This window comes from Ambystoma mexicanum, chromosome 6p (genome assembly GCF_040938575.1).
Source record: "Ambystoma mexicanum isolate Mex_15411 chromosome 6p, UKY_AmexF1_1, whole genome shotgun sequence".
Lineage (NCBI taxonomy): Eukaryota > Metazoa > Chordata > Amphibia > Caudata > Ambystomatidae > Ambystoma > Ambystoma mexicanum.
Genome location: NC_090935.1, coordinates 100120769 through 100147658, shown reverse-complemented (window position 1 = coordinate 100147658; position 26890 = coordinate 100120769). Strand labels below are relative to the sequence as shown.

Sequence of the window (26890 nt, the reverse complement as noted above, 5' to 3'; positions counted from 1 at the left end):
GCCCTTCTGGACAGAAGGGTAGCTTGAGGTCCCGTGTCCACCAGCGCCGAAATTGTACCCTGCCCCTGTACTTGTACCGGGGCATAGTATCTTCCCTCCTTCTCCTCAAGGGGGAACAGATAATGCACATTTTTGGACAACTGGTGGGCTAACTTTCTGGTTTTGGACATTGCTAGAGAAGAGATTTGGGCAGAATTCAGTGGAGAGTCTTGGGAATCTCAAAGAAAAAGTTGGCAACTGGAGATCAGAGCCATTGTGGGTTCCCCTGGTTCCGGTTCCGGGCCGTCCCCCCCTTTTTGGAGGCAGTCACCAGGATGGGTTGGAACCAGGGGATTTTGGCATTGTTGGTTCTGGGACAAGATAGTGGGCGGCGGTAGCTCAGTCTCCACATCTCCCCAGTCTATATTGGAATCTTTTGGGACCCATTTTTCCTTGGGAGGAGTTCCCCCATCTCTGAAGGAGAAGATCCTTTCCCCAGGATCCTCTGGGGATCCCTCTCCTTCAAATTGGAAGATCTGTATTTCTTTCACAAAACGGGTCTGTTTGGGTCCTTTGTTTCTCCTACCCCCCTCTGCTCCTTGGGAGGCGGGCTTTCAGGGGCAGGAGATTTTGTTTCCGGTTCCTGGTTTTCCAGGGGCTGTTTACAAGTTGGGAAGGAAGCTTCCTCCCTGGGAACCGGTGTGTTATCGGGGTGCTGCCCCCGTCATTGCTCTGGAGCACCAGGTCCAGAGTTTGGGGCGTTCTGCGGTGGTACGCTCATCTGAGGGTTCTGTTGAGCCCTCAGTATGTGACCCAGATCCCGTGCCATATTTTGGACCTGGCGCTCTAACAGGGAAACCCGCTCAGGCTGATACGGGGCTCTATTTTCTCCCCTGGGCTGATCCCGGGAAGGGTAGCTATCCCTTCTCTGGTAGTACCCCTGGTTGGGAAGATTTGGGTACCCCTCCACCCTTGGCCTCCCCTCTCACGGATTAGGTTGTCTGGGCTCAGGGAATTGGGGAAAGAAGGATGGATGATTTTGGGGTTGGAAATTGGGTGGATACCTGGGGAAAAAGTTCTGCCCAGGATTTGGAGAATTTCTGCCCTCCTGGGGGAAGTTAGGAGGGAAGTTCCCCGGGTCAGGTGCTTGGCTGGATCCCCCCCCTTGGGCTGGAGGAGTCCACACATAACCCAGGATTGGTCTGTTTCCCTTGTAACGGGGACTTACATAGTCAGGAGAGCGAGGGACCCCATTTGTGGGACTACCTCTTTCACTCCCTGTCTGTGACTGGCCCGAGGACCTTCTGGGCCTAGCATTATTAGGTGCAGGTAGGTTTTTAGGCCCCCCATCTCCAAATCCAAAACGGGGGTGACCTTTACCTCTGCCACCTTGGTAGCAGCAGGGGTGCTGTTGGTTTTGGGGTTTTTGGGCTGGTTTTTGTTTTCCACCGGTTTCTGCACCTCGTAGATGCGCGTGGCTTGTTCAATGACCCATTCTAAAGATCTTTTCTCATGAAAATCTCTCACGAGCTGGGTCATTATGTATTTGGGCAAGGCATGGAAAAATGTATTGACAAATTCTCTGCTGTCTGTGCGCACCCTTCTGGTGGTCTGCGCAAAAGCACGCTTTAATTCTTGCACAAACTCTTGTGGGGCCTGATCCTCCCCACATTGCAAATTGTAGGCCGCCTTGCGAGCCTCTTGAGGATTTCGGTGCACAGAAAAATGTTTCAAGATGGCCGCCTTATAGGTGGACCATCTTAAATGATTTTGGTCCTCCAGCCCCGCAAAGAAACTGGAGTATTCTGGTGAGAAGGTCTACTTTACATATTGAATACAGCTTTGGCTGTCCTTCAAATGAAAAGTCTCCATCATTTGCTCATAGAGCTCCAAGTGTTCCCAAACAGAGTACTTGGCGTTCTTATGATAAGGCGTGATGACACTCCTGATTGCCTTAATCTGTTTCAATGGGTCCTTAAGCAAGGCACTTTTTGCCTTATTGGCCTTTTTGGTTCGGGTAACCCTGGTCCATTCATCCTCTGACTCAGAGTCACTGCTCCCAGAGGTTCCTGTCTGATCTTCCAGGTTTTCCCGGATTCTGCGAGCCTGGGAATGGCTGGCAGAATGTGGGGACCTGGTCTCCTGTGTCCTGCGCAGTTCAGAGGAGTCTTCAGATTCCTCCTTGCTGCCAGGATTTGATGGGTACCCCCCCCACTGACCTAACTGGGCAGAAGTTTTCAGGATGCCCTTAATGGGCCTATTCTCCTGGGGTTCCCCACTAAATTGCACTGTGCTTGGGTGCCCATACCCGGATGCCTGCCCATCCATTCCTGGGAGGTACTGGCCTATGAGCCCCATGCTTCTGGCTGGATAGTAATCTGCCATCCCTGTGGCCCGGTGCTCATGTGCGCCAGGGGACATGGGGGTGGCAGAGTCCAGATACTGAGAGAGATAAAGGTCTCTGGTACTAGGGCTCCTGAGGTTATGCTCAGGAGTTTCCTTTTCCCAGCGAACCTGGTCTCTATCCGCCCCTGCTCCCTGTTGCAATGCAAGAGCCTGCGCCTTCAGTTCCTCGGTTAAGGCCTTACTAGACTCTATCAGTCTCTCCTGCATCGCTACCTGTTGTTGGAGCCTATCATTGTGCTGGCAGCGAGCCTCATTCTCTCTGTGCGTTTCCTGATTGGTCCTGGAGCACTGGGCCAGTCTTTGCTGCAGGAGGGTTACCTCCTGAGCTGTGTCCCTATTGGCCTGCTCCTTTCTTGCCAGAGCATCCTCCACCTTCCTGGTGTGCTCTAACAAGTTATGGTGTTCTTTTTGGAGGTCACCCAGTCCCTGGAGGGCCAGGTGATTTTCTTCCATTTTCCTTTTTAAGTGGCAGACTTCCTGGCCTAAAGTATCCCTTTCCTGACTAAGAGCCTGCATCTGTGCCGCCAGGTCGTCCCTTTGCCTTTGGAAGGCACCAGTTTTCTGGCGCTCCTGGTCAAACTCTGCCTGGGTATCCAAGTGTTTCAAAATCAGTTTATTGCTCTCTGCCTTCTCCCTATCTAGGTGGCTTTGCAGGGTGACTACCTGCTCAGCACATGCCCTATTGAAGTCTAACTGTTGCTCCAGCTTTTTCTGGCTCTGCAGTAGGGAGTCCAAACCTTCTTGGTACTCCTTCTGCAAGGCCAGAAATCTGGTATCCTGGTCCGCCTTTTCCTGTTGCAGCACATCCATATCCTCCTTTATTTTAGTGATGTACCGTCTGCTGTCATTTTCTGACTCCTGGCTCCCCTGCAGCCTCTGCTCAGAAGAGACCAGGTCAGATTGGACCTTCTCTAACGCCGTCTGTCGCTTATTCACCAGATCTTGGCTTTCAGTACATTTATCATGCATGTCTCCCATATATAGGTACAGGTATGCCGCTATCCTAACCATCTTGTCTTGTTCATCCTTAGCTTTAGGAGCCATGTATAGTTCACTCAGGGCCACATGTAAGGGACCCTGATCTCTCCACATATCTGACCCTGTTTCCGTGACCTGTTGCGTGATGGCCTGCATCCAGACCATGCGGTCCTGGTGAGTCCACTCACCTCTCACAAATAACTTATGTAAGAAGTGCTCTCTGGCTATTTTCATGTCTACTAAGGTCGTCATTCTAGAGATTGGTCTCTGTCCTGACTTACAGAAGTTTGTATTTTATTTTTGCAAAACAGAACTTTTCCTTAGAGCGTTCCTTTGAGGAGTGCTTTACAGCGTAACACAGCGTGGTGATCCGACCGGATATGTGTATCTGGTCAGATGGCACGCTGTATTAATCTGCACAAATGGTAAATCTAACCCAGAATATCCCGGCTCGAGCCCCCAATTTGTAAGAGATATTCAATTCAACACTACAGCTAAGTCGACGCCTAGTCTAGAATACTGAATGAAAACCCTTATTGATATATCTTTATGTCCAGTTCATGCGTTCTGGATGACTACCCCTATATAACACCCCTCTGTTGGAATCCCCCTGACCCCACTGAGCCAAGAAGTTGTTCTGTTTTGCAATTTTAAAAGGTTTATTTGAGAATTTAAACAATATATATATATATCACACTTTATGATAAATTAATAATTGGATATCACACTTAATCTGAGCAGTAATCAATAATGGATAGTCTGGCACTAGCACACTTGTGAATAGGAACAGAAGAATAAGGTGGTAGAGAATGCCTTATATAAGTTCAGATGGATGCAATGTTGAATGAAAATGCAATACAGAAAATACTCAACAAAACAATGTAATCACTTTTCTCTGGCAATCCACTCCCCCCCTTTATGCAATGCAAGGAAAGGTAAGATTCTAAGCTTTCAGAGGAAAGTTGAACCAAGTTCCTAGCCCAAATGGTTACGGAGTTATGAACGATTTTGTGAAGGTTGTTTTTTGGATTTGAAATTTTAAAAGTTCAAAGCGACAGGTTACAGCTTGCAGCTAGAAAATGACAGGTGACAGCTTTGCAAATGACAGGTGACAGTTAGGAGGCAGTTCTACTTAGATTAAAATAGCTTGGATTAGATTATTTTAACTAAGAGATTGGTTCTGCACAGTTCTGCTAGGTACTCACAATATATTTAGAAATAGAATGGGCCTCGCCATGGATCTGGTCAACAGGTTTTCTTCACTCGCCACGGACGGTCTCTGCGCACAGCGTCTGGGTCAGCTCTGCTCTGCTGGTCTAGCCTCTCTGGATTCTGGATACTGCTCTGCTTTCTAGGTACTGCTACAGGTTCTGGAGATTGATGGATTTGAAGTCTGGATCTCTGGATGTGGTATGGTCCGGCAGCATGCTCCGCAGCAAATGGAATTGAAAGTCCTATCTGTCCTGACTGTCTGCTTTTATGTGTTTTGAAAGTGGGTGTGTGTGCAGCATCACTAGCCAGCCCCTCTCTCAACTACCCATTGGTCAAGCTTTCCTTTCTCTCTTGATTGGGGAAAAGAAGTGGAGTGTCAGAGCGATGTCATTTAATGGCTTGCAGAGCGGACACTCCCCTGTCAAATTACACACAATCTATATTTGACCCAAAGACATATTTCCCCGATAGACAGTTGTTTGGCTTTGCATACACACATCATGCATTTACTGATGGTAGCCCCTGTTCCAACTCTGCTCTTCCTGGGGGCTTGGGTTAAAAAATGGCAACATATTTCACTTTTTGGTCGGGTTACCAATATTGGATTTGTCCCCGCATTTACACAAATGTTCGCAAAGCATGTGGGCATGAGGTGGTGGAGTGTCAGATTTTTAACATACATACATTTAGAGTAATATCCTCTTTGCCGCTAAAACCCCCCCTGGCCATACCACCGGGTCCTAACAAGTCTTCAAATGTGCACAGAAAAATCACAAGAATAATGATATCACTTATAAAATTTTCACAAGTCCGCTCTATGAATGGTCCATCTTTTTAGATTTATGTTCTGGCCCCCAGGGGTGTGTCTTTTCAGGTCACATGGTATAGAAACCAGTTTATCCAGTTTCTGCCAAGCTCAGAGACCCTGCCCCTCCCAGCTCCTGCCAAGAGGAAGCTGTTTTACGGTCCCCCAATTAACCATCTGCCTGGGCCCTGGAAGGCCCATTGTTCAAGAGGAAGCCATTTATGGCCTCCCCCCAATAAACCTTCTGCCTGGGCCCAGGACAGGCCTTTGTTCAACTCCCCCTAGCTGCTCCACCCCTAATCTAATCAGAGAGGTGACAACTCCTTTTGGGCAAGGGGAAGAGTGGCTGAGCAGGTTTTAACTCATGTGGGGGTAGATGTCAGGCAGAATTCAGTTTCATTAAGCCAGGCCCCAGCTAATGTCACTTTTAGTTACCCAGTTTTCTGCATTCAAATAAAACTAACAATTTTTACATATGCAGCTAGAATGCTGATTCTAAGCTCAAAACTATGACATTTTAACAGTTACAAACTATGTGACACTCAAAAGTAGGTCACTCAGTTAATGTAAACATTTTTGATTTTTGGTAGTTTTAAATCCAGTTTCAGTTAGGCTGCTGCAGACCTGCAGAGCTCAGCCAGTCTTGTTATGAACATTGTTTTGGGGCTCTTCAACTTCCCAGATTTAGTATGCACACATACTTCATTCTGCCAGATGTCCGCTGGTGTTCAGTGAGATTTTTGGATGTGTTGCAATGTTTGAAAATAGGCATTTTGAGCTGGCATTCAGGGAAACAAAAGGTGATTTTAAAGTGCGGTTTTTCCTTTGGCACACATTTCACTAATGGCACCCCGGCCCATCCTGCTCGCACTGGTGGGTGGCAAGTTAGGCAACCATTTTAGTGTGCACAAACTGCGCGGTTTTCATAGATTCTGGCGCACATGTGGGCTTTTTCGGCCATCTTGGATTTCCTAAGCCCACAGCACCAAATGTTGTAGCATAATAGTCCAAACGTGGGTCAGAACACCCAACAATCCGTAGGTGGTGACTGTGGACATGATCTGTCTCAAATTTATACATGAAAGTTTTAGCATATGTGGGTGCCATAGTGGCACCCATAGATGTTCCGGCAATCTGTGAGTAATGTTGTTTTTGATACTTGAAGTATGAGTTCTTCAAAATGAATTCTAGTAGGATGATCAAAAATTCCTTATTTGCTTCCAGTTCTTCACATCCAAGGTGAACAGTATATCTGTGGATACATAAGGTATTGCTCTCAGTTGTTGTACAAATGAGTAGTATCTTTTATGTAGGTAGGAGTGCTTTGAATGAGCGGTTGGAGAAAAAGGTCAATGTATTTCCCAATTTGCTGTAGTATACGGTTGATTCCTGCCACTATTGGTCTTCAAGGTGGTTCTTGTGGATTCTTATGTATTTTGGGTAAAGTATAAAAATGTGGGATACGTGGATGTGAGTTCTGTAAGTATTGGTGTGTATGATGGCTAATCCAAGAATTTTCTTCAGCATCATCAAGTATTCTTTCCAGGTCATGCGTGATTTTTATCGTTGGGTCATTGTCCAATTTTCTGTATGTGTTTGTGTCTGCCAGTTGTCTTTGGCTTTCTCTATCGTAATCTATGGAGTTCTGTATGACCAATGGCCCTCCTTTATCTGCCGGTCTGATAGTTATAGATTCATCCCCATACAGTTCTTTAAGGAGTGTTAATTCATGTGGTTTCAGATTCTTATGTTTGGTGTTAGCAAATTTGATTTTCCCAAATCCTTAAATACTTGTTTCTCGAAGATTTCTACTGCAGATGTGTTGCAGGGTGGTACGAATGTACTTTTTGATTTAAACTCCTTATAGACTGAGTCATCTGTCTGGATTTTCTGCTCTTCTAAGCCATCAAAAAAGATTTTTAGTTTCATCTTCCTTATAAGTTTGAGTACTTCTACCTTGGTGTCAAACAAGGAGCTGTCATACGTGGGTACAAAGCTTAATCTTTTTTGGAGAGTGTTTATCTCAGATTGTGTTAACGTTCTTGTGGAGAGGTTAATGACTAAGTTTTCCTCGGTTGGTATCTCATTTGTGGCCCCTCTCGTCCTTTTTCTTTTCCCCCTCCTTGTTCTCTTTGGTCTCTTCCTAAAACCCACCCCCTGCGGTGCTTGCCCTTGCCTGTGATGATCCTGAGGTTTCTGTTGTCTGTATATTTCTTTCTGGTGGAGCTTCTGTCCCAGGTTCAGATTCTGAGCTCGATGTATTGCTGGATGTGTTTTGTCTGGATTTCCTCATTAGTGGTCCATATTTATCCATCCAGGTGTAAACCTCTTCATTGAAGTAATCATATGTGTCTCTTTTGAATTTCCTGATTTTCTTTGTTTCAAGTTCTGATTTATAATCTGCTTATTTATTGTTAATGCCTGATAGTATTTCTTCCAATTCTTCTTTCCTAAGTTTCATAGAATTAGTAAGTTCTTGTTGGATTTCCTTGATCTCTATATCAATTGTTTTTAAATTTGCTGTCAATTCCTGGATGGTAAGTAAGATTAGATTGAGAGAACCTCTATTCAATATTGCTTCCCATTTCCTAACAAACGCCTTACTTTCTTTGCAAAGTGTCGGTCGAAGTTGTATTCTCAATCCCCTAGAGATCCTTTGATTTTTATAATATCTTCCCAAGGTAATACCGTGGAGCTTGCGATTAATTTCTTTTCTGATTAGGTATTCAAGCTGTTTAATTTTCTTAGCTGGATCTTAATTTGTTGAGCTTTCTTTGTTGAAGCCACTGTCGCTGATCAGTCCTAGGATGGTATTTGCTTCTTCAGTGGAGAAGCCTAGTGTTTCTGCTCGTTTGCTAGTCAAAGCTTCTATGTCCTCAAATGACATGCTGTGTATTGTTATATGCCTCACAGTTTAACACCTTCTAGTGAATTTTTTAAATAATGTACTTTAACGTTCAAGTCCTCTTGTGCCTCTCATTCCCTTACTCCCCTATTTGCAATCAAATGGCCTGCCAGTAGCTAGCAAGCTAGTACCCTGAACAAAGAAATGGCTTAACAAAGGAAATGACTTCATGTTCCAACAGCCCCAATTCAGCATTCCCCCTCTGCCCCTTTCCTATGACCCTCTCCTCCAGGGCCAATCTGGCATTGCCACCTCTGTTGTGCTGTTTACTGGTCATCCACAAACAAATCCGACATTGCAAACAAAAGATAACATTCAATCAGCATTTTTGAGGCTCCAACCTCATACACCACAAATCACCAACAATTCAGCACTTAGTTCGAAAATATATGATTAGTAATTGTGTGTGCTTCATAATGGAAAACGGGGGATGATCGTACAGACCAATGGATATGATATTATAAGTTATTTATAACGCGCTCAATACCCAGAGGTTTCTAAGCGCGGACCCGGGGATAAAACCTGTGTTGATCCGTGTCGTCTTGCTTTCAAGGCGAGCCTGTTGCCGCTGAGCTATCCTCCCGATATCCCGATTCCTCCTGTCACATGGATGTAGTCATTTTTACTCCTAGTCCATCCACTAGATTAAATCAGTAAGTGGAAGTGTGCCCTGTAGTTGCTCACTCCCCGTAATGCATGGCATGCTCGTCTCTGTCATCTTTTGACCTGGAAGTGATTGTTTAATGAGATATAAACAGTGTTTTGGGAGAATACGTCGCTGCACTATCTTCCTTCATTCAGTGGGTAAAATTCACAAAATGTGTTCTTTGGTTGCATCTGTTTATGGAGGGGAAATAGGCAGTACCCCTAGAACAGCCTTTATCATGCTAATATTCACAGCTGCACACCTATGTGCCTGCAAATCTCAATGTGCAGGAATGTAATGTTGCCAGTGAAAACCTCTGCAACTCTGCAAAGTTTTCAAAGTTTTATAGATAACTTCATGAAGTATGCGAAGGCGAAGCCCTGCAACTCCACACAGCCCTGGTTTGCGGATATCTACACAGATATCTGTGTATCTACACAGCCCTGGATACTCATATCTCCGTGCTGTCTCATGAACGGAAGTGCAACGTGACTTTTTCAGTTGTGAAACACAATTAAAAAGACAGGTATGCATAGAGATAAAAGGAGGGTGAACATGTGGGACATAAACTGTTGTGGAAAATGGAAGAAGAGATAAAAGAGCGTGAGAGGGCGAGAGACAGAACAAGCAAATAGATAGGGAAGGAAGTGCAATGTGGGGACACAAAATGTTAGACAAATAGTGGGATACATAATACTTATTTTGGAACTGATTAATAAAAGGGTGCAGACTACTTCAAAATCTTTGACAGGCTCCAGCTATGCACCACTTCATATTTAGGTTTCCGGATTGTAAACCAGAATTTTGGGCACAACCAACATGGAAATGTGCTCTTCAGTGGTATGCTGGCATCTTTTGGGCACAGCAAGCATGAACAAGTTTTAACATGACAATGTAGCACATGATTGGCACAGACAGCATGAACGTGTAGTCTTACAGAGACTTTTGGACTATGTTGTGGGAAAAGGCATTGTTAGGGTCCATTTTTCGAAAGTCCAATTAAGGGCTTCACAAAACTGTCCACTGAGGCAGTACAACACTCCACTCTTAGTATAAGGATGTAATACCTGACTATTTGGTAGCAAACACAGAGCAGCCAGGCTTATTTTCAGAGGGAGAGTGGGCTGTAGGAAAGTACAAAGAACCTGTAGCATACAACAGGTTCAAAAGAAACACTTACACCCAGTAATACCCAATTATACACATTTAGAATAGAACACACCTATTCAGGGGGAGTAAAACCACAGATTACTTTTAGATTACTTTCAGTAATTAAAGGGTAGTAGACCCTGTCAGTCCTGCAGTGAAACTCAGTTAGGAAATATAATTGTAAACCATCCCTGTTACCAGGATCCTTTCTGAATAGTGGAACACAATTTCGTGGAACAGTATGAACCTATAACAACATTTAGGATAACCTCCAGTTATACCAGGTGAGTAAGACCAAATGTTGTAACAAACTATTACAGTTGCTTTTCAGATCAGTGGAACACAGATTAAGGTAAGCAATAACTCTTTACACTATCTTAGGATTACACAAAGCAGACCAAGGTCAGTAAAACCCACGGTACACTTATTCAGAATGGCACACAGCAATTCAAGGTAGGTAAAACCCAAGGCAGACTCATTCTAGACCGGCTAAAGAGCAGGTTAGGGGAAGCAAAAACCAGTTGGTGACCTTATACACTTATTTTCTGAAAGAAATAGGTAGGTGAAGCCAACAGCATTACCTTTGGGAGGAGGAGAATCCTAATCATAGGTAAATAAAATAACCCTATGTACTTTTAGGAATGGCAAAACTCATTCTGAGGTAAGAACCTGTGTAACTGCTCATATTTCAGAGGGACAGTTACCAATACAACTCATACATCAGTAAAATACTTTCAACATTGGATACACTTCAAGGCAAAAAGCCTGACCTTGTAAGTCCTTCCCCAATCTTGAAGCATGAGTCTTCTCAGAGGCAGAAGAGGGACCCCAGTGGTTTAGTCGCCAACTTTTGGCAAGGTCAGGCTAGGCACAGAATGCTGAACAGTCAGAGTTCCTGAGGAAGGCTCTTCAAACAATTAAGTACTTTACTTCAAAGTTGCAAAAAGGGTCCAGAGAAGACATCCTAGAGGGATTCCAGCATTTGGCCTGGGTGAACTGGATGAGGGAACTCCCAATCACACGAATCACCACCAAAGCTTCACAGGACTCTTACAAGGCTTACGGTAAGTAATACCCAAGCCAACACAGTACCTCAGCTCAGTAGAGGAGTTTGCAGCTAGACGTCTTCAGGATTTGTAGCTCAAAACCCAAACCTTGAATTCCTTCTCGTGGTGACTGAAGACAGGACACTGGAAGGGAATTTGCAACAGGGATCAACAGGGAATGGCAATAGTTTCTTTGAGGTGGGTCACAGCTCTGTGGTTTTGGAGCATTTTTTCAGGAGTCAGGAGAAGACTGAATATCGTCGATTGGATTCTCAGCGCTAATCTGGTCCAGCACTGTGGTGAGGGAACTTCAAGGATTCATATCAAGTCTGCAGGTCCGGCAGGATGCCACCAAAGTTTAGGCGAGGTTCGGAATTCAGAAGACTGTGCACCACACAATCGGTCGAGGCCCAAGAGTATTGGTATATTACAGCCCAGCAAGGTCACAGCACATCGTGGGATGGCTTAAAATAATGCAGGTCTCTTAAGTGTAGTAGATCCCACTAGACTCTGGGTAGGGGTAATCGTTTTTGGTACCACCTGATTGCTTGGAAACAAGGGTAACAGCAGGCTCCGGTTACACAGCAGCCTCTCTGGTCGCTGGAAATCTTCTCAGCCAGCTTTTCTTCATCATTCTCTTATGATTGGGTCCAGTGGTTCACTACCTCTTCAGCTCCCAGGAGTAGAACTTAATACAGGAACCCAGCCAATCAACAGGTGTGCAACATTCAGCCCTGAGGCGGTGGCAGTCCTTTAAGGACAGCCAACCTCCCAGTTGCAACTGGATCCCAGCAAGCAAGCTGGAAGACAAAGGGCTGCAGAGTTTTGGACTCCTCCATCACTTCCTGCCTTCTCATACGCTCTGGAACCTGGGCGGGATTACCCAAGGACAACATTTTCACAAAGTACTTTCCCACCCTGAACAGTAGGGGAAGGACCAAGAAAGGACGAGCAATCGAAGAATGGCATAAAAAGAAGAAAGGGGACATTTTGTAAAAATGGGCACCCAAGGGTGCCTTTACTGCAGCTGTGGAAACAGCCGGCCAGTATATTGCACCGAATTAGTAAAAAACCGTTCACTGCCACCAGCCATTTAGGTTAAGCTTGTCACTGTAACAGAAATGTTACAGCTGTAGCGAGAAAGGGGATACTGTATCGCCCCAGCACTCCACATAAGATGGGGTGTGCTGATCTCATCAAATAATATGCTGAGAGGATAAAAATATCCTTTCTACCCATGGGGACAGTTGTTCACACAAGGTAAGACAGAGAAAATAAAAAGGGTAGCCCAAAGGGCAACCCAGAAAAACTGCAGAGAAAGTGCAGTCTGCTGCAACAATAAAATATAGATGCCAAAAAGTTGTCAAAAGGATCAAATCAAAAATACACTACGGAGAGTCAATAAAATGAAACCCATAAAAAGAGGAAAAGAAAGGGTGAGTAGGGGGAAATGATTCACATTCACTGGGAACAAGGTAAAATGATCCAGTAAAATGTTCTGGGGGGTCTCACAAGTGAGGGAGTTTTAGCACTAAAATGAAAATCCTACCCAACAGGCATCATGAAAGTATTTTACAGTGCCAATGCTGGCAGGTATTGTTGGAATAGGCAGCATGACGATGTGCTATACAGTGGCTTGGCTGACAAATTGTCATGCTAGCTATCATGAGGTGTGTTTTACAAGGACAATGATGGCATACTTTGTGGGTACAAAGTCATCATGAACGATGTTTTACAGTGGAATTGCTGGCATATTTGTGAGCAGAGGTATCATAAACAGGTGCTTTACAGTGACAAAGGAGGTATATATTTTTGGCACATGCATCATAGAAATGTTTTATCAAATGCTGCTACATACTGTGACCTGCAATCTTTTGGAGTTGTGCATGTGTTACCCTATAGAACCAACTGTAAATTGTATGACTTTTACACCACAAATCCATACAAAATTTGTCCTGTAAAATTCAGCATTTCACCCTATTTTTTAAAGAATGTTCACAGGGGAGAATCTACCTGAGCCCCCAATAGTTGCTTCTATGCTGCATTGCTAAGCTCAGTTGCCTCATTACTTTGGGTAAGTTCCGCCACTCAAAATATCAGCTGCCACTGCTCCGATATAAATGATGAACAGCATTGAGCGATATCTGCTTCCAATGCCATTAGCTTTTGTTTATGACAATATTTGGGGTTTTTGCACAGACATTTATTTGTATGGTAACATATGGTTGGTTTCCAGATACAATCCCCATATTTATGTTTGCATCTTAGTTTAAAATACAGCAAGACATGGCTTACTCGTACCGGTCCGCTTGCTGATTGTCATGTTGTAATGTTGTAATGTAGCTTTCACAATATCTACGCTGTGGTGAATACCAAAATCAAATCTATATTCGTATAGCATTTTGTTAAGGCTTTTTACAACTATCCATATATAAAATGATTATTACCCAATTAAAATTACTGCACATGCTGCCAACCTCAAATTGATGAAGGACTGAGGGCCCCTTATCCGGATTCCCCTCTGCGACCTGCCAACCACTTCAACCACCTACTTATCTTAGTTTCACGATGCAATGCATTGAAGACCGATTTGATTCAGAACCCATGGGGCAGCTACTCTGGCTCTGTTCACTTATAAAGTGGGTCGTCAGCCTTAGGACCTGCTCTCTTCCTGTGACGTGCCCTTATAGGACTGATGTCTTTTGTTCATTGCAGAACTCATCATCACAGCAGGAGGTGAAAATATTCCCCCGGTCCCTATTGAGGATGCTCTGAAGGAGGAGGTGCCCATCATCAGTAATGCTGTGTTAATCGGCGACAAGCGGAAATTCCTCTCCATGCTGATCACTCTGAAGGTAAGTGCGAGAGGGTTCATCCAGTCTGATTGGTCTGAAGGAGGGTGGGAGAGAACCCATTACTCATCCATGCTCCTTCCCTGAAGATGAGAGAGGCGATTGTCCATTGCGAGAAACCTGAAGGTGTCTCACCCGCTGGTCTCCGGAGATCTGTCGTCCAGATGGCCAGGAGATGACCATCGCTATTGATCTAGTACATGGGGGTGGACCAGTGGGGGAGGATCATCTGGGTGAGGGGTCTTCGGGGAGAGGAAGTGGGACACTGAGGGTTGAGATGCGGGATCTCCTTCCATGTAACACCTTTTCCCCATCCTACCTAGGATCTGTAGGAGCTCTACAGCCCCCCCCCCTTTCCTACACAAACACTTTCATACATGGTAGCAGACAACATACTAACACCAGAGCTGTTTACCTGACACTTGGGTCAGGCAGAGTCAGGCAATTAACATTTCGCACACCTGACGGCCCTTTACCTTCCCGTCAGGGATAAAAGGCGGAGCTCAAAAGCACACTTCGAGCAAGGTAGAATGCACGAGAAGACAGCTGCGCTAAACCGGCAGTTCAAAGGAAGGAGGAAAGCGGTGAGACCAGGAAGGACAACAAATGGAGAATTGCCCTTGCCCTTTTCAACTCAGACCTGTGAAGCCTCCAAAAAGAAAATCATAAGACTGGTAGTTACAGCTGGAGTGCGGAGCAGCAGATGTCAATGGTGCACAGAGGCCTCCCGCACTGATAACGCAGGCAGAGAGGCAAGCTGGCTACCGTAGTACTATCCTTGACTCCAGAGAATAAAGAAGCCAAAGGGTACAGCAAAGCCGGTGAGCCGGAGGAAACTGATAGAAAACCGAACTGTGTTGAGCCCGAGGTTGCAAGAAACAACATTTTTTTTAACTTACAAGAAGAAGAACTTGTGTGTGTGTTTGACCGAGGTCCAGGTTCAGAGGGGTCTGGTGCCATGTGGACGCTCATTCGAAAGGCTCTGACCGGCACCTGTTTTTGAAACTACGAGAACCAGAAGGCCCTAGGAAAGGGCAGCGTGTGGCGTCACAGTGGTTCTACAAGGGTCACGTTGAAACCCTTGTACAATCGAAAGTCTCTGATCCATGCCAGAGGAAAGCTAGGGGAAGGGAATCCAGCTTTCCATTATGATTGCGAACTGTGATAATTGGCAAATGTGAACCCAACAGAGGGATGCCGAAAGAAAGCTAGGAAAAGGAAAACCTGCTTTCTGATGAAACTGAGCAATTCATACATTGTATTAGGAATACATGAACTGTGTTGAAGAAAGGCTCTAGTGAATCCGACAGAGGGACGCCCATTTTTACAAGGAGGATCCGAGCCAATCAGAGGGAGTTCCTAGGGGAGAAGAGCAATCGCCCAAGGTGCAAGATCTCCGAGAGAACTTTTGTTTGTTTATTACTTTGAATCAGCAAACCGGCAAGAGACTTTTGCAAGAAAGAGACTTAGCCTCTGAAGGAGTTTTGATATCGTTGAACTGAACTGTGAACCCGAGGCCCAGGAGTGTGCTGTGCTCGAGAGTCCCGCCTTGTCCCGTGCTTCAAGCGTGGGGAAGGGAGACACAGTCATACCATCCTGACTTATCATTTTGTGAACACTTCTTTCCTTTCTGGTGAACTTTATCCCCCCTCTTTTTGTAATTTAGTAGTAAGGATTGTCAATAGTTTTTTTTTAGTATAGGCCCTTTTTATTTGACCAAACGCCACTAGGACTGCCTTATTATTATTTGATGGTCGTAGCTGGCTCCAAATTTAGATTTAGGTTTAGATTAGGCGTTTATCTCACCCTTTTATAAAGTTCAATAAACACCCTTGAACTGTGATCACTGTGTCTGTCTTTACTGTTGCCACCATGGGCCTCATTACAAGTCCGGTGGTCACCCTGCCGGTGCTGCCGGGGGATTGCTGCCGGACTTGCAATATTTGGGGCCTCATTACGACCCTGGCGGAATGGGTTAAACAGCGCCATAAAAGGCAGCGGCCCCGTTCAACCCGTTCCGCCACATTACGAGGTCCCCTCGCGGGACATGTTAAGCACGCCTGGGAAAACCAGGCATGCATACCGGGTCCCGCGAGGGGAAGAGGGAGCAAACAACGGCCTCTTAACGGCCCGTTGTTTACTCCCTCTCCCATTCCCATTCAGCCCTATGGGGGCTGAAATGGGAATGGGCATGAACCGTGTCCGTGTCCGTGTCCTCGAGTGAGGAATTACCGGGCCATCCGAACTCGGAATGGTCCGGTAAGTCTTCATTCCGAGGACACGGCACAGATGCGGTTTTGCCGGCAGCCATGCCGCAAATTGCGGCATGGCTACCGGCATAACTTGTAATGAGGCCTTTACTGTTGCCTGACTTGCTGGAATTACCGGGGGATTAAGACCCTGGCGTTTCGGGAAGTCAGGCACTGGTAAATGTTAATCCCCATTCCCAACGAGTCCCATAGAATTCAATGGGAATGGGTATAACGGAAGCACCGGCACCGTTAATAACGGTGCCGGAGCTTCTGTGAAAGTCAGTGGGCGGGTGCCGTTCCACCCGTCAGGTCTGACCCTGGCGGGTGGGACCTGACCCACCCACAGACTCGTAGTGTGCCGGTCCGGTAACAACGGTACCGGTAGGCTTACCAGCACCGTTGTTACCGGAACGGCACACTTGTAATGAGGCCCCTTGAGTTCCTTACACCATAGTGTAAAGGAAGGTATGGTATCAAAGTAAGACAGACACATGTGATCACAGTTCAAGGGTGTTTATTGATCAGGGGTGTGAAAAACGCCGTTCCACCCGTCAGGTCTGACCCTGGCGGGTGGGACCTGACCCACCCACAGACTCGTAGTGTGCCGGTCCGGTAACAAAGGTACCGGTAGGCTTACCAGCACCGTTGTTACCGGAACGGCACACTTGTAATGAGGCCCCTTGAGTTCCTTACACCATAGTGTAAAGGAAGGTATGGTATCAAAGTAAGACAGACACATGTGATCACAGTTCAAGGGTGTTTATTGATCAGGGGTGTGAAAAACGCCTAACGAAACCTAAATCTAAGATGGGAGCAAGCTACGACCATCAATTAATAATAATACAGTCCCTAGTGGAGTCTAGTCAAATAAAAAGGGCATATGCAATAAAAAAAAATGTAACCAATCCTTAGCGGTATTCCCCAAAATAGTGTGGGATAATGTTCACAAAAAGAAAGAAGTGTTCACAAAATGATAAATCAGGATGTGTAGGCTGTTGGCTTCCCTTCCACACGTTTTTAGCACGGGTCACTCGAGCACAGCAAACTCTTGGGCTTCTTCTGCATGATGTCACAGTTCCTTTCACCAACATCAGGGCCTTCTGTGCCCAAGTCTTTCGTTCAAAGTCTCTTGCTTCAGAGGGCCTGATGTACCAGAAACAACAAAGAAAAGTTAATTTTTAAATATTTAAGTCGGATAATTTTCTCTTTGCCATGGATCTCCCTCTTCCTAACTCAGATCCCCTCTTTGACAATTAGCCCCTCAGCCGGGCTCAGACCAATTTCAGTTCATAGGCATCCCACAGTCAGGTTCACATTTGCCACAACAATATCTTCTTGTGTGAGTTTTACTGTTCACCCCAGATCCCCCTCTTCCAGGCTCAAATCCCCATTTAAACAATTAGTCCCACTCTTCCGGGCTCAGAGCGATTTCAATTCACAGGCAAGCAAAGACTTTTGAATGTTCATGGGATTCAACTTAATCCGTTGCAGGACCACTTCGATTTCACCGTTCAATAATCTTTTACACGCTTTAGGGGTACCAAACAGAGACCTTCGAGTGAGCACCCATGTGGCGCCGGACCACTCTCTATCTGGTATTTATTTATTAATTTATTTGATATTCTTCAAGCGCCACACGCCAGTAGACCCCAGGTCACAAACAAAAGAACAGGCCTGGTAGATCAGAAGGGGATGGGCATAAGAACAGGACTGGTAGATCAGAAGGGGTCAGGCAAAGGAGAAAAATGAAAAAGGGTTGCAGTCTACGGGGAGATTATTCCAATACTTAGGGTTCGCAGACTTCAAAGCAAGTGCCACCAAACGTTTTAGGTGAAAACAAGTCTGAAATAAAGAGAGCGAGTTATTAGAGCCCAAGACTTTAATGGGTTGGCTACAAGAGATTCTTTTTTCAAAGTAAGCTGGAGCAACATCATTTTGGCATTCATAGGCCAAAGAGAGCAATTTATGTTTAATTCTCTGTCTGAACGGAAGCTAATGTAGCTTTTTCCTCCCCAAAGAGACATGGGGCTTCCTTACAAGTTTGGCTGTAGCCTTGCTGGTAAAACCGGCAGGCTGCCGCCAAACGTTTGATTTTTTCCGGCACCCGCGAATGGGCAATTAGCGGGTCATTTTGGCCCTGCCGGAACCGGAATTTGGCCATTCGGGGACGCTGGAAAAAAATGCTCCCCATTCCCATTGAGCCCCTTAAACTTATAATGAGGCCCAGGGTCAGGATTGGCTAAGCCATATATGGCTCTAATGGCTCCATTTTGTACCGCTTGCAAGCGGGCAATATTGGATTGTGAAGTGATAATGAGCAAGCTATTACAATAAAGCCTCAAATTGATGAGGGCAGTATCCACAAGAGATCTATTTTTAATGCAAAGGAAAGGCTTGATTTGATTCAATAATGTAATGATGTATCCACAAGATGAATGTACACTTGAGACGTGTTGTTTCATGGAAAGTTTGGAATCTAGAATTACGCCAAGAGTTTTTACTGATTTACCTACAGGAATAGAATTAACTAGAATCGAGAATCGAGAAATGAAAATACGAGGAATCGAGTTTCTTCAGCTGACGGCCAGTATTAATGACAAGAAGCTCCATTTTGTCATTATTAAGTGCTAAGGAATTATGGGCCATACATGATTGAATTTCATTGAAGATACAGTTCACTTTATTACAATCAGTCGCATATGTGCCTGATAATTCAAAGAGGACCTGGGTGTCATCAGCTTAATTAGCATATTGGGTAAACAAGAGCCCTGTGGCACACCACACGTGGAAGGGATCGGGACAGCTTCAGCATCCTTGAATGCCACTCTAGAAGTTCTATGATTCAGAAAAGAGGAGATTCAATCCGTCACTTTACCTGAAAGATTTGCAACATTAAGCAGCATTTTACGTAACAGATCATGATCTACGAGATGGATTGTTACCTATTTTGGTTTCATAAAGTTCAATCGCATACAAGTTCTTTGTTCAAACAATATTGCGGCTTGCAACCTTGAGCGTAACACAGTCTGGTTTGCTATCAGGTTTCGCCCGACTCACCGGCTATGCTGAACTCAGCGGTGCTTTGCTGTCGGAGTCCAGAACAGAACCCCAGTGGCAATCGTTTCTCCCAGCCTTGGCTATCCATGCGGGAGGGCCCCATGTACCTTTGACACACTGTAAACCGTTCATCATCTGTAATTCCTGGTCTTATGTTTAATTTCCTTTAGGCTTCTTGAAAGTTGCGATCCTCGCTTGAAAAGAGCAATGGTAATTCCCTCCTTGTCGTCCTCTCTGGCTCGCCACCTTTCTCCTCGGTTTAAACTAACATCCAGGAATAGCTGCTTTCTTGTGCGTTTGGCCTTCCTCAGAGTGTGCTTTTGTGTTCTGCCTTGTATCCAAGTGTGATGGAAGTCAGTTATCAGTAATTGCCTGACTCTGCCTGACCCTTGTGTTGGGACATGTCAGGTATACGGATCTGGTGTTAGTTAGCTCACAATGAACTGTCCGTGAGAAAGTGTCTGTGTCGGAAAAAGGGGGGGGAGGGTGAGTTTCTAGGTATGCTATGTGGTATGATGGGGAAAAGGTGTTATAAGGAAGGGGCTACTGAGCCTCACCCTTCAGTGTCCCACTTCCACTACCCGAAGACCCCCATCCTGGTGATCTTCCAGCACTGGTCCACCCCAAGGAACTGGATCCAATAGCGATGGCCATGTCGTGGCCACCTGGATGGCAAATCCTTGGGGGTTTCTCACAATACCCATCACTCTGATGGACAGTGGGGAGAGCTCATCCATGCAGACCACAGTGCAGGGTCAATGTGATCCCTGTGGAAGGAAATGGAATAGCTTGCCTAGATCACTCTGAAGGCAAGAGGTTGGGGCTCATTCAGTCTTAAGGCAAGAGGATGGGTCTCATCCATTATGATTTCTCCGAAGGCAGGACGGTGGGTCTCATCCATTCAGATCATTCTGAAGGTAGGAGGATGGGTCTCATCCATTCTGATCGCTCTGAAGAAGAGAGGATGGGTCTCATCCATTCTGATTACTCTGAAGGCAAGCAGATCAGACTAACCCATTCCGATCACTCTAAAGGCTAGAGGATGGGTCTCACCCATACCGATCGCTCGGAAGGCAAGAGGATGGGTCTCATCCATTTTGATCGCTGTGAATACAAGATGATGGAGCCCATCCATTGTCATCACGCTGAAGGCAAGAGGATGGGTCTCACCATTCCGATCATTGTGAAGGCAAGAGGATTGGTCTAATCCATTTTGATTCATGTGAACACAAGAGGATGGAGCCCATACTTTGTGATCACTCTGAAGGCAAGAGGATGGGTCTCACCCATACTGATCACTCTGAAGGTAAGAGGATGAGTCTCTTCCATTCTGATCACCCTGAAGACAAGAGGATGGGTCTCATCTATTCTGATCCCCCTGAAGGCAAGAGGATGGGTCTCCTACATTCTGGCCACTCTGAAGGCATGAGGATGGGTCTCATCCATTCTGGGCACTCTGAGCTCAGGAGGATGGGTTTCAACCATTTGGATCACTATGAAGGGAAAGGGCTGGGTCTCATCCATTCTGGGCACTCTGAAGGCAAGGGGATGGGTCTAATCCATTCTGATCACTCTGAAGGCAAGAGGATAGGTCTCACCCATTCTGATCACTCTGAAGGCAAGAGGATGGGTCTCACCCATACCGATCGCTCTGAAGGCAAGAGGATGAGTTTCATCCATTATGATCGTTGTGAAGGCAAGAGGATGGGTCTCACCATTCCGATCATGGTGAAGGCAAGCGGATGGGTCTCATCCATTTTGATCGCTGTGAACACAAGAGGATGGAGCCTATCCATTCTGATCACTCTGAAGGCAAGAGGATGGGTCTAATCCATTCTGATCACTCTGAGGTCAAGGGGATGGGTCTCATCCATTCTGATTACTCTGAAGGCAAGAGGATGGGTCTCATGCATTCTGGCCACTCTGAAGGCAAGAAGATGGGTCTCATCCATTACGATCACTCTGAAGGCAAGAGGATGGGTCTCAACCATTCTGATCACTCTGAAGGCAAGAGGATGAATCTAATCCATTCTGATCACTCTGAGGTCAAGGGGATGGGTCTTATCCATTCTGATTACTCTGAAGGCAAGAGGATGGGTCTCATCCATTCTGGCCACTCTGAAGGCAACAAGATGGGTCTCATCCATTACGATCACTCTGAAGGCAAGAGGATGGGTCTCATTCATTCTGGCCACTCTGAAGGCAAGAAGATAGGTCTCATCCATTACGATCACTCTGAAGGTAAGAGGATGGGTCTCAACCATTCTGATCACTCTGAGGTCAAGGGGATGGGTCTCATCCATTCTGATTACTCTGAAGGCAAGAGGATGGGTCTCATCCATTCTGGCCACTCTGAAGGCAAGAGGATGGGTCACATCCATTCTGGCCACGCTGAAGGCAAGAAGATGGGTCTCATCCATTACGATCACTCTGAGGTCAAGGGGATGGGTCTCATCCATTCTGACTACTCTGAAGGCAAGAGGATGGGTCTCATCCATTCTGACCGCTCTGAAGGCAAGAGGATGGGTCTCATCCATTCTGATCACTCTGAAGGCTAGTGGAAGGGTCTCACCCATTCCGATCATTCTGAAGGCAAGAGGATGGGTCTCATCCATTCTGATCACTCTGACGGCAAGAGAATGGGTCTCACCATTCCAATCATTGTGAAGGCAAGAGGATTGGTCTAATCCATTTTGATCCCTGTGAACACAAGAGGATGGAGCCCGTCCATTGTGATCACTCTAAAGGCAAGAGGATGGGTCTCACCCACACTGATCGCTCTGAAGGTAAGAGGATGGGTCTCTTCCATTCTGATCACCCTGAAGACAAGAGGATGGGTCTCATCCATTCTGATCACTCTGAAGGCAAGAGGATGGGTCTCACCCATACCGATCGCTCGGAAGGCAAGAGGATGAGTTTCATCCATTTTGATCGCTGTGAAGGCAAGAGGATGGGTCTCACCATTCCGATCATGGTGAAGGCAAGCGGATGGGTCTCACCCATTTTGATCGCTGTGAACACAAGAGGATGGAGCATATCCATTCCGATCACTCTGGAGGCAAGAGGATGGGTCTAATCCATTCTGATCACTCTGTGGGCAAGGGGATGGGTCTCATCCATTCTGACCACTCTGAAGGCAAGAGGATGGGTCTCATCCATTCTGATCGCTCTGAAGACGAGAGCATGGGTCTCATCCATTCTGAGCACTCTGAAGGCAAGAGATGGGTCTCACCCATTCCGATCATTCTGAAGGCAAGCAGATGGGTCTCATCCATTCTGATCACTCTGAAGACAAGAGGATGGGTCTCACCATTCCAATCATTGTGAAGGCAAGAGGATGGATCTCACCCATTTTGATTGCTGTGAACACAAGAGGATGTACCCTATCCATTCTGATCATTCTGAAGGCAAGAGGATGGGTCTCACCCATTCTGATCACTCTGAGGTCAAGGGGATGGGTCTCATCCATTCTGATTACTCTGAGGCAAGAGTATGGGTCTCATCCATTCTGGCCACTCTGAAGGCAAGAAGATGGGTCTCATCCATTCTGATTACTCTGAGGCAAGAGTATGGGTCTCATCCATTCTGGCCACTCTGAAGGTAAGAGGATGGGTCTAATCCATTCTGATCACTCTGAGGTCAAGGGGATGGGTCTCATCCATTCTGATTACTCTGAGGCAAGAGTATGGGTCTCACCCATTCTGGCCACTCTGAAGGCAAGAAGATGGGTCTCATCCATTAAGATCACTCTGAAGGCAAGAGGATGGGTCTCAACCATTCTGATCACTCTGAAGGCAAGAGGATGGTTCTCGTCTCACCCATTCTGATCATTCTGAAGGCAAGAGGATGGGTCTCATCCTTTCTGACCGCTCTGAAGTCAAGAGGATGGGTCTCATCCATTCTGATCACTCTGAAGGCAAGTGGAAGGGTCTCACCCATTCCAATCATTCTGAAGGCAAGAGGATGGGTCTCATCCATTCTGATCACTCTGAAGGCAAGAGGATGGGTCTCACCATTCCAATCATTGTGAAGGCAAGAGGATTGGTCTAATCCATTTTGATCCCTGTGAAAACAAGAGGATGGAGCCCGTCCATTGTGATCACTCTGAAGGCAAGAGGATGGGTCTCACCCATACTGATCGCTCTGAAGGTAAGAGGATGGGTCTCTTCCATTCTGACAACCCTGAAGACAAGAGGATGGGTCTCATCCATTCTGATCACTCTGAAGGCAAGAGGATGGGTTTCACCCATACCGATCGCTCGGAAGGCAAGAAGATGAGTTTCATCAATTTTGATCGCTGTGAAGGCAAGAGGATGGGTCTCACCATTCCGGTCATGGTGAAGGCAAGCAGATGGGTCTCACCCATTTTGATCGCTGTGAACACAAGAGGATGGAGCATATCCATTCTGATCACTCTGAAGGCAAGAGGATGGGTCTCACCAATTCTGATCACTCTGAAGGCAAGAGGATGGGTCTAATCCATTGTGATCACTCTGAGGGCAAGGGGATGGGTCTCAAACATTCTGAGCACTCTGAAGGCAAGAGGATGGGTCTCATCCATTCTGACCACTCTGAAGGCAAGAGGATGGGTCTCATCCATTCTGATCGCTCTGAAGAAGAGAGCATTGGTCTCATCCATTCTGAGCACTCTGAAGGCAAGAGGATGGGTCTCACCCATTCCAATCATTCTGAAGGCAAGCAGATGGGTCTCATCCATTCTGATCACTCTGAAGGCAAGAGGATGGGTCTCACCATTTCGATCATTGTGAAGGCAAGAGGATGGGTCTCACCCATTTTGATTGCTGTGAACACAAGAGGATGGAGCCCATCCATTGTGATCACTCTGAAGGCAAGAGGATGGTCTCTTCCATTCCGCTCGTTCTGAAGGTAAGAGGATGGGTCACACCCATTCTGATCACTCTGAAGGCAGGAGGATGGGTCTCATCCATTCTGATCATTCTGAAGGTCAAGGGGATGGGTCTCATCCATTCTGATTACTCTGAAGGCAAGAGGATGGGTCTCATCCATTCTGACCACTCTGAAGGCAAGAGGATGGGTCTCATCCATTCTGGCCACGCTGAAGGCAAGAAGATGGGTCTCATCCATTACGATCACTCTGAGGTCAAGGGGATGGGTCTCATCCATTCTGATTACTCTGAAGGCAAGAGGATGGGTCTCATCCATTCTGACCGCTCTGAAGGCAAGAGGATGGGTCTCATCCATTCTGATCGCTCTGAAGGCAAGTGGAAGGGTCTCACCCATTCCGATCATTCTGAAGGCAAGAGGATGGGTCTCATCCATTCTGATCACTCTGACGGCAAGAGAATGGGTCTCACCATTCCAATCATTGTGAAGGCAAGAGGATTGGTCTAATCCATTTTGATCCCTGTGAACACAAGAGGATGGAGCCCGTCCATTGTGATCACTCTGAAGGCAAGAGGATGGGTCTCACCCATACTGATCGCTCTGAAGGTAAGAGGATGGGTCTCTTCCATTCTGATCACCCTGAAGACAAGAGGATGGGTCTCATCCATTCTGATCACTCTGAGGGCAAGAGGATGGGTCTCACCCAAAACGATCGCTCAGAAGGCAAGAGGATGAGTTTCATCCATTTTGATCGCTGTGAAGGCAAGAGGATGGGTCTCACCATTCCGATCATGGTGAAGGCAAGCGGATGGGTCTCACCCATTTTGATCGCTGTGAACACAAGAGGATGGAGCATATCCATTCTGATCACTCTGGAGGCAAGAGGATGGGTCTAATCCATTCTGTTCACTCTGAGGGCAAGGGGATGGGTCTCAAACATTCTGAGCACTCTGAAGGCAAGAGGATGGGTCTCATCCATTCTGACCACTCTGAAGGCAAGAGGATGGGTCTCATCCATTCTGATCGCTCTGAAGACGAGAGCATGGGTCTCATCCATTCTGAGCACCCTGAAGGCAAGAGATGGGTCTCACCCATTCCGATCATTCTGAAGGCAAGCAGATGGTTCTCATCCATTCTGATCACTCTGAAGACAAGAGGATGGGTCTCACCATTCCGATCATTGTGAAGGCAAGAGGATGGATCTCACCCATTCTGATCACTCTGAGGTCAAGGGGATGGGTCTCATCCATTCTGATTACTCTGAGGCAAGAGTATGGGTCTCATCCATTCTGGCCACTCTGAAGGCAAGAAGATGGGTCTCATCCATTCTGATTACTCTGAGGCAAGAGTATGGGTCTCATCCATTCTGGCCACTCTGAAGGTAAGAGGATGGGTCTAATCCATTCTGATCACTCTGAGGTCAAGGGGATGGGTCTCATCCATTCTGATTACTCTGAAGGCAAGAGGATGGGTCTCATCCATTCTGGCCACTCTGAAGGCAAGAAGATGGGTCTCATCCATTCTGGGCACTCTGAAGGCAAGGGGATAGGTCTCACCCATTCTGATCACTCTGAAGGCAAGAGGATGGGTCTCACCCATACCGATCGCTCTGAAGGCAAGAGGATGAGTTTCATCCATTATGATCGCTGTGAAGGCAAGAGGATGGGTCTCACCATTCCGATCATGGTGAAGGCAAGCGGATGGGTCTCACCCATTTTGATCGCTGTGAACACAAGAGGATGGAGCCTATCCATTCTGATCACTGTGAAGGCAAGAGGATGGGTCTAATCCATTCTGATCACTCTGAGGTCAAGGGGATGGGTCTCATCCATTCTGATTACTCTGAAGGCAAGAGGATGGGTCTCAACCATTCTGGCCACTCTGAAGGCAAGAAGATGGGTCTCATCCATTACGATCACTCTGAAGGCAAGAGGATGGGTCTCATTCATTCTGGCCACTCTGAAGGCAAGAAGATGGGTCTCATCCATTACGATCACTCTGAAGGCAAGAGGATGGGTCTCAACCATTGTGATCACTCTGAGGTCAAGGGGATGGGTCTCTTCCATTCTGATTACTCTGAAGGCAAGAGGATGGGTCTCATCCATTCTGGCCACTCTGAAGGCAAGAAGATGGGTCTCATCCATTACGATCACTCTGAGGTCAAGGGGATGGGTCTCATCCATTCTGATTACTCTGAAGGCAAGAGGATGGGTCTCATCCATTCTGACCGCTCTGAAGGCAAGAGGATGGGTCTCATCCATTCTGATCACTCTGAAGGCAAGTGGAAGGGTCTCACCCATTCCGATCATTCTGAAGGCAAGAGGATGGTTCTCATCCATTCTGATCACTCTGACAGCAAGAGAATGGGTCTCACCATTCCAATCATTGTGAAGGCAAGAGGATTGGTCTAATCCATTTTGATCCCTGTGAACACAAGAGGATGGAGCCCGTCCATTGTGATCACTCTGAAGGCAAGAGGATGGGTCTCACCCATACTGATCGCTCTGAAGGTAAGAGGATGGGTCTCTTCCATTCTGATCACTCTGAAGGCAAGAGGATGGGTCTCACCCATACCGATCGCTCGGAAGGCAAGAGGATGAGTTTCATCCATTTTGATCGCTGTGAAGGCAAGAGGATGGGTCTCACCATTCCGATCATGGTGAAGGCAAGCGGATGGGTCTCACCCATTCTGATCACTCTGAAGACAAGAGGATGGGTCTCACCATTCCAATCATTG

General features: G+C 46.4%; 1 protein-coding gene across 1 annotated transcript in view; it reads left to right on the top strand.

Moving 5' to 3' along the window:
* LOC138510696 (long-chain-fatty-acid--CoA ligase ACSBG2-like) overlaps positions 1 to 26890 on the top strand; it is a 225245-nt gene that overhangs the window by 162955 nt on the left and 35400 nt on the right. The window contains exon 10 of the mRNA XM_069626467.1: positions 13842 to 13981. Coding sequence (XP_069482568.1) covers positions 13842 to 13981 — 140 coding nt within the window. The remainder of the gene's footprint in view (positions 1 to 13841; positions 13982 to 26890) is intronic.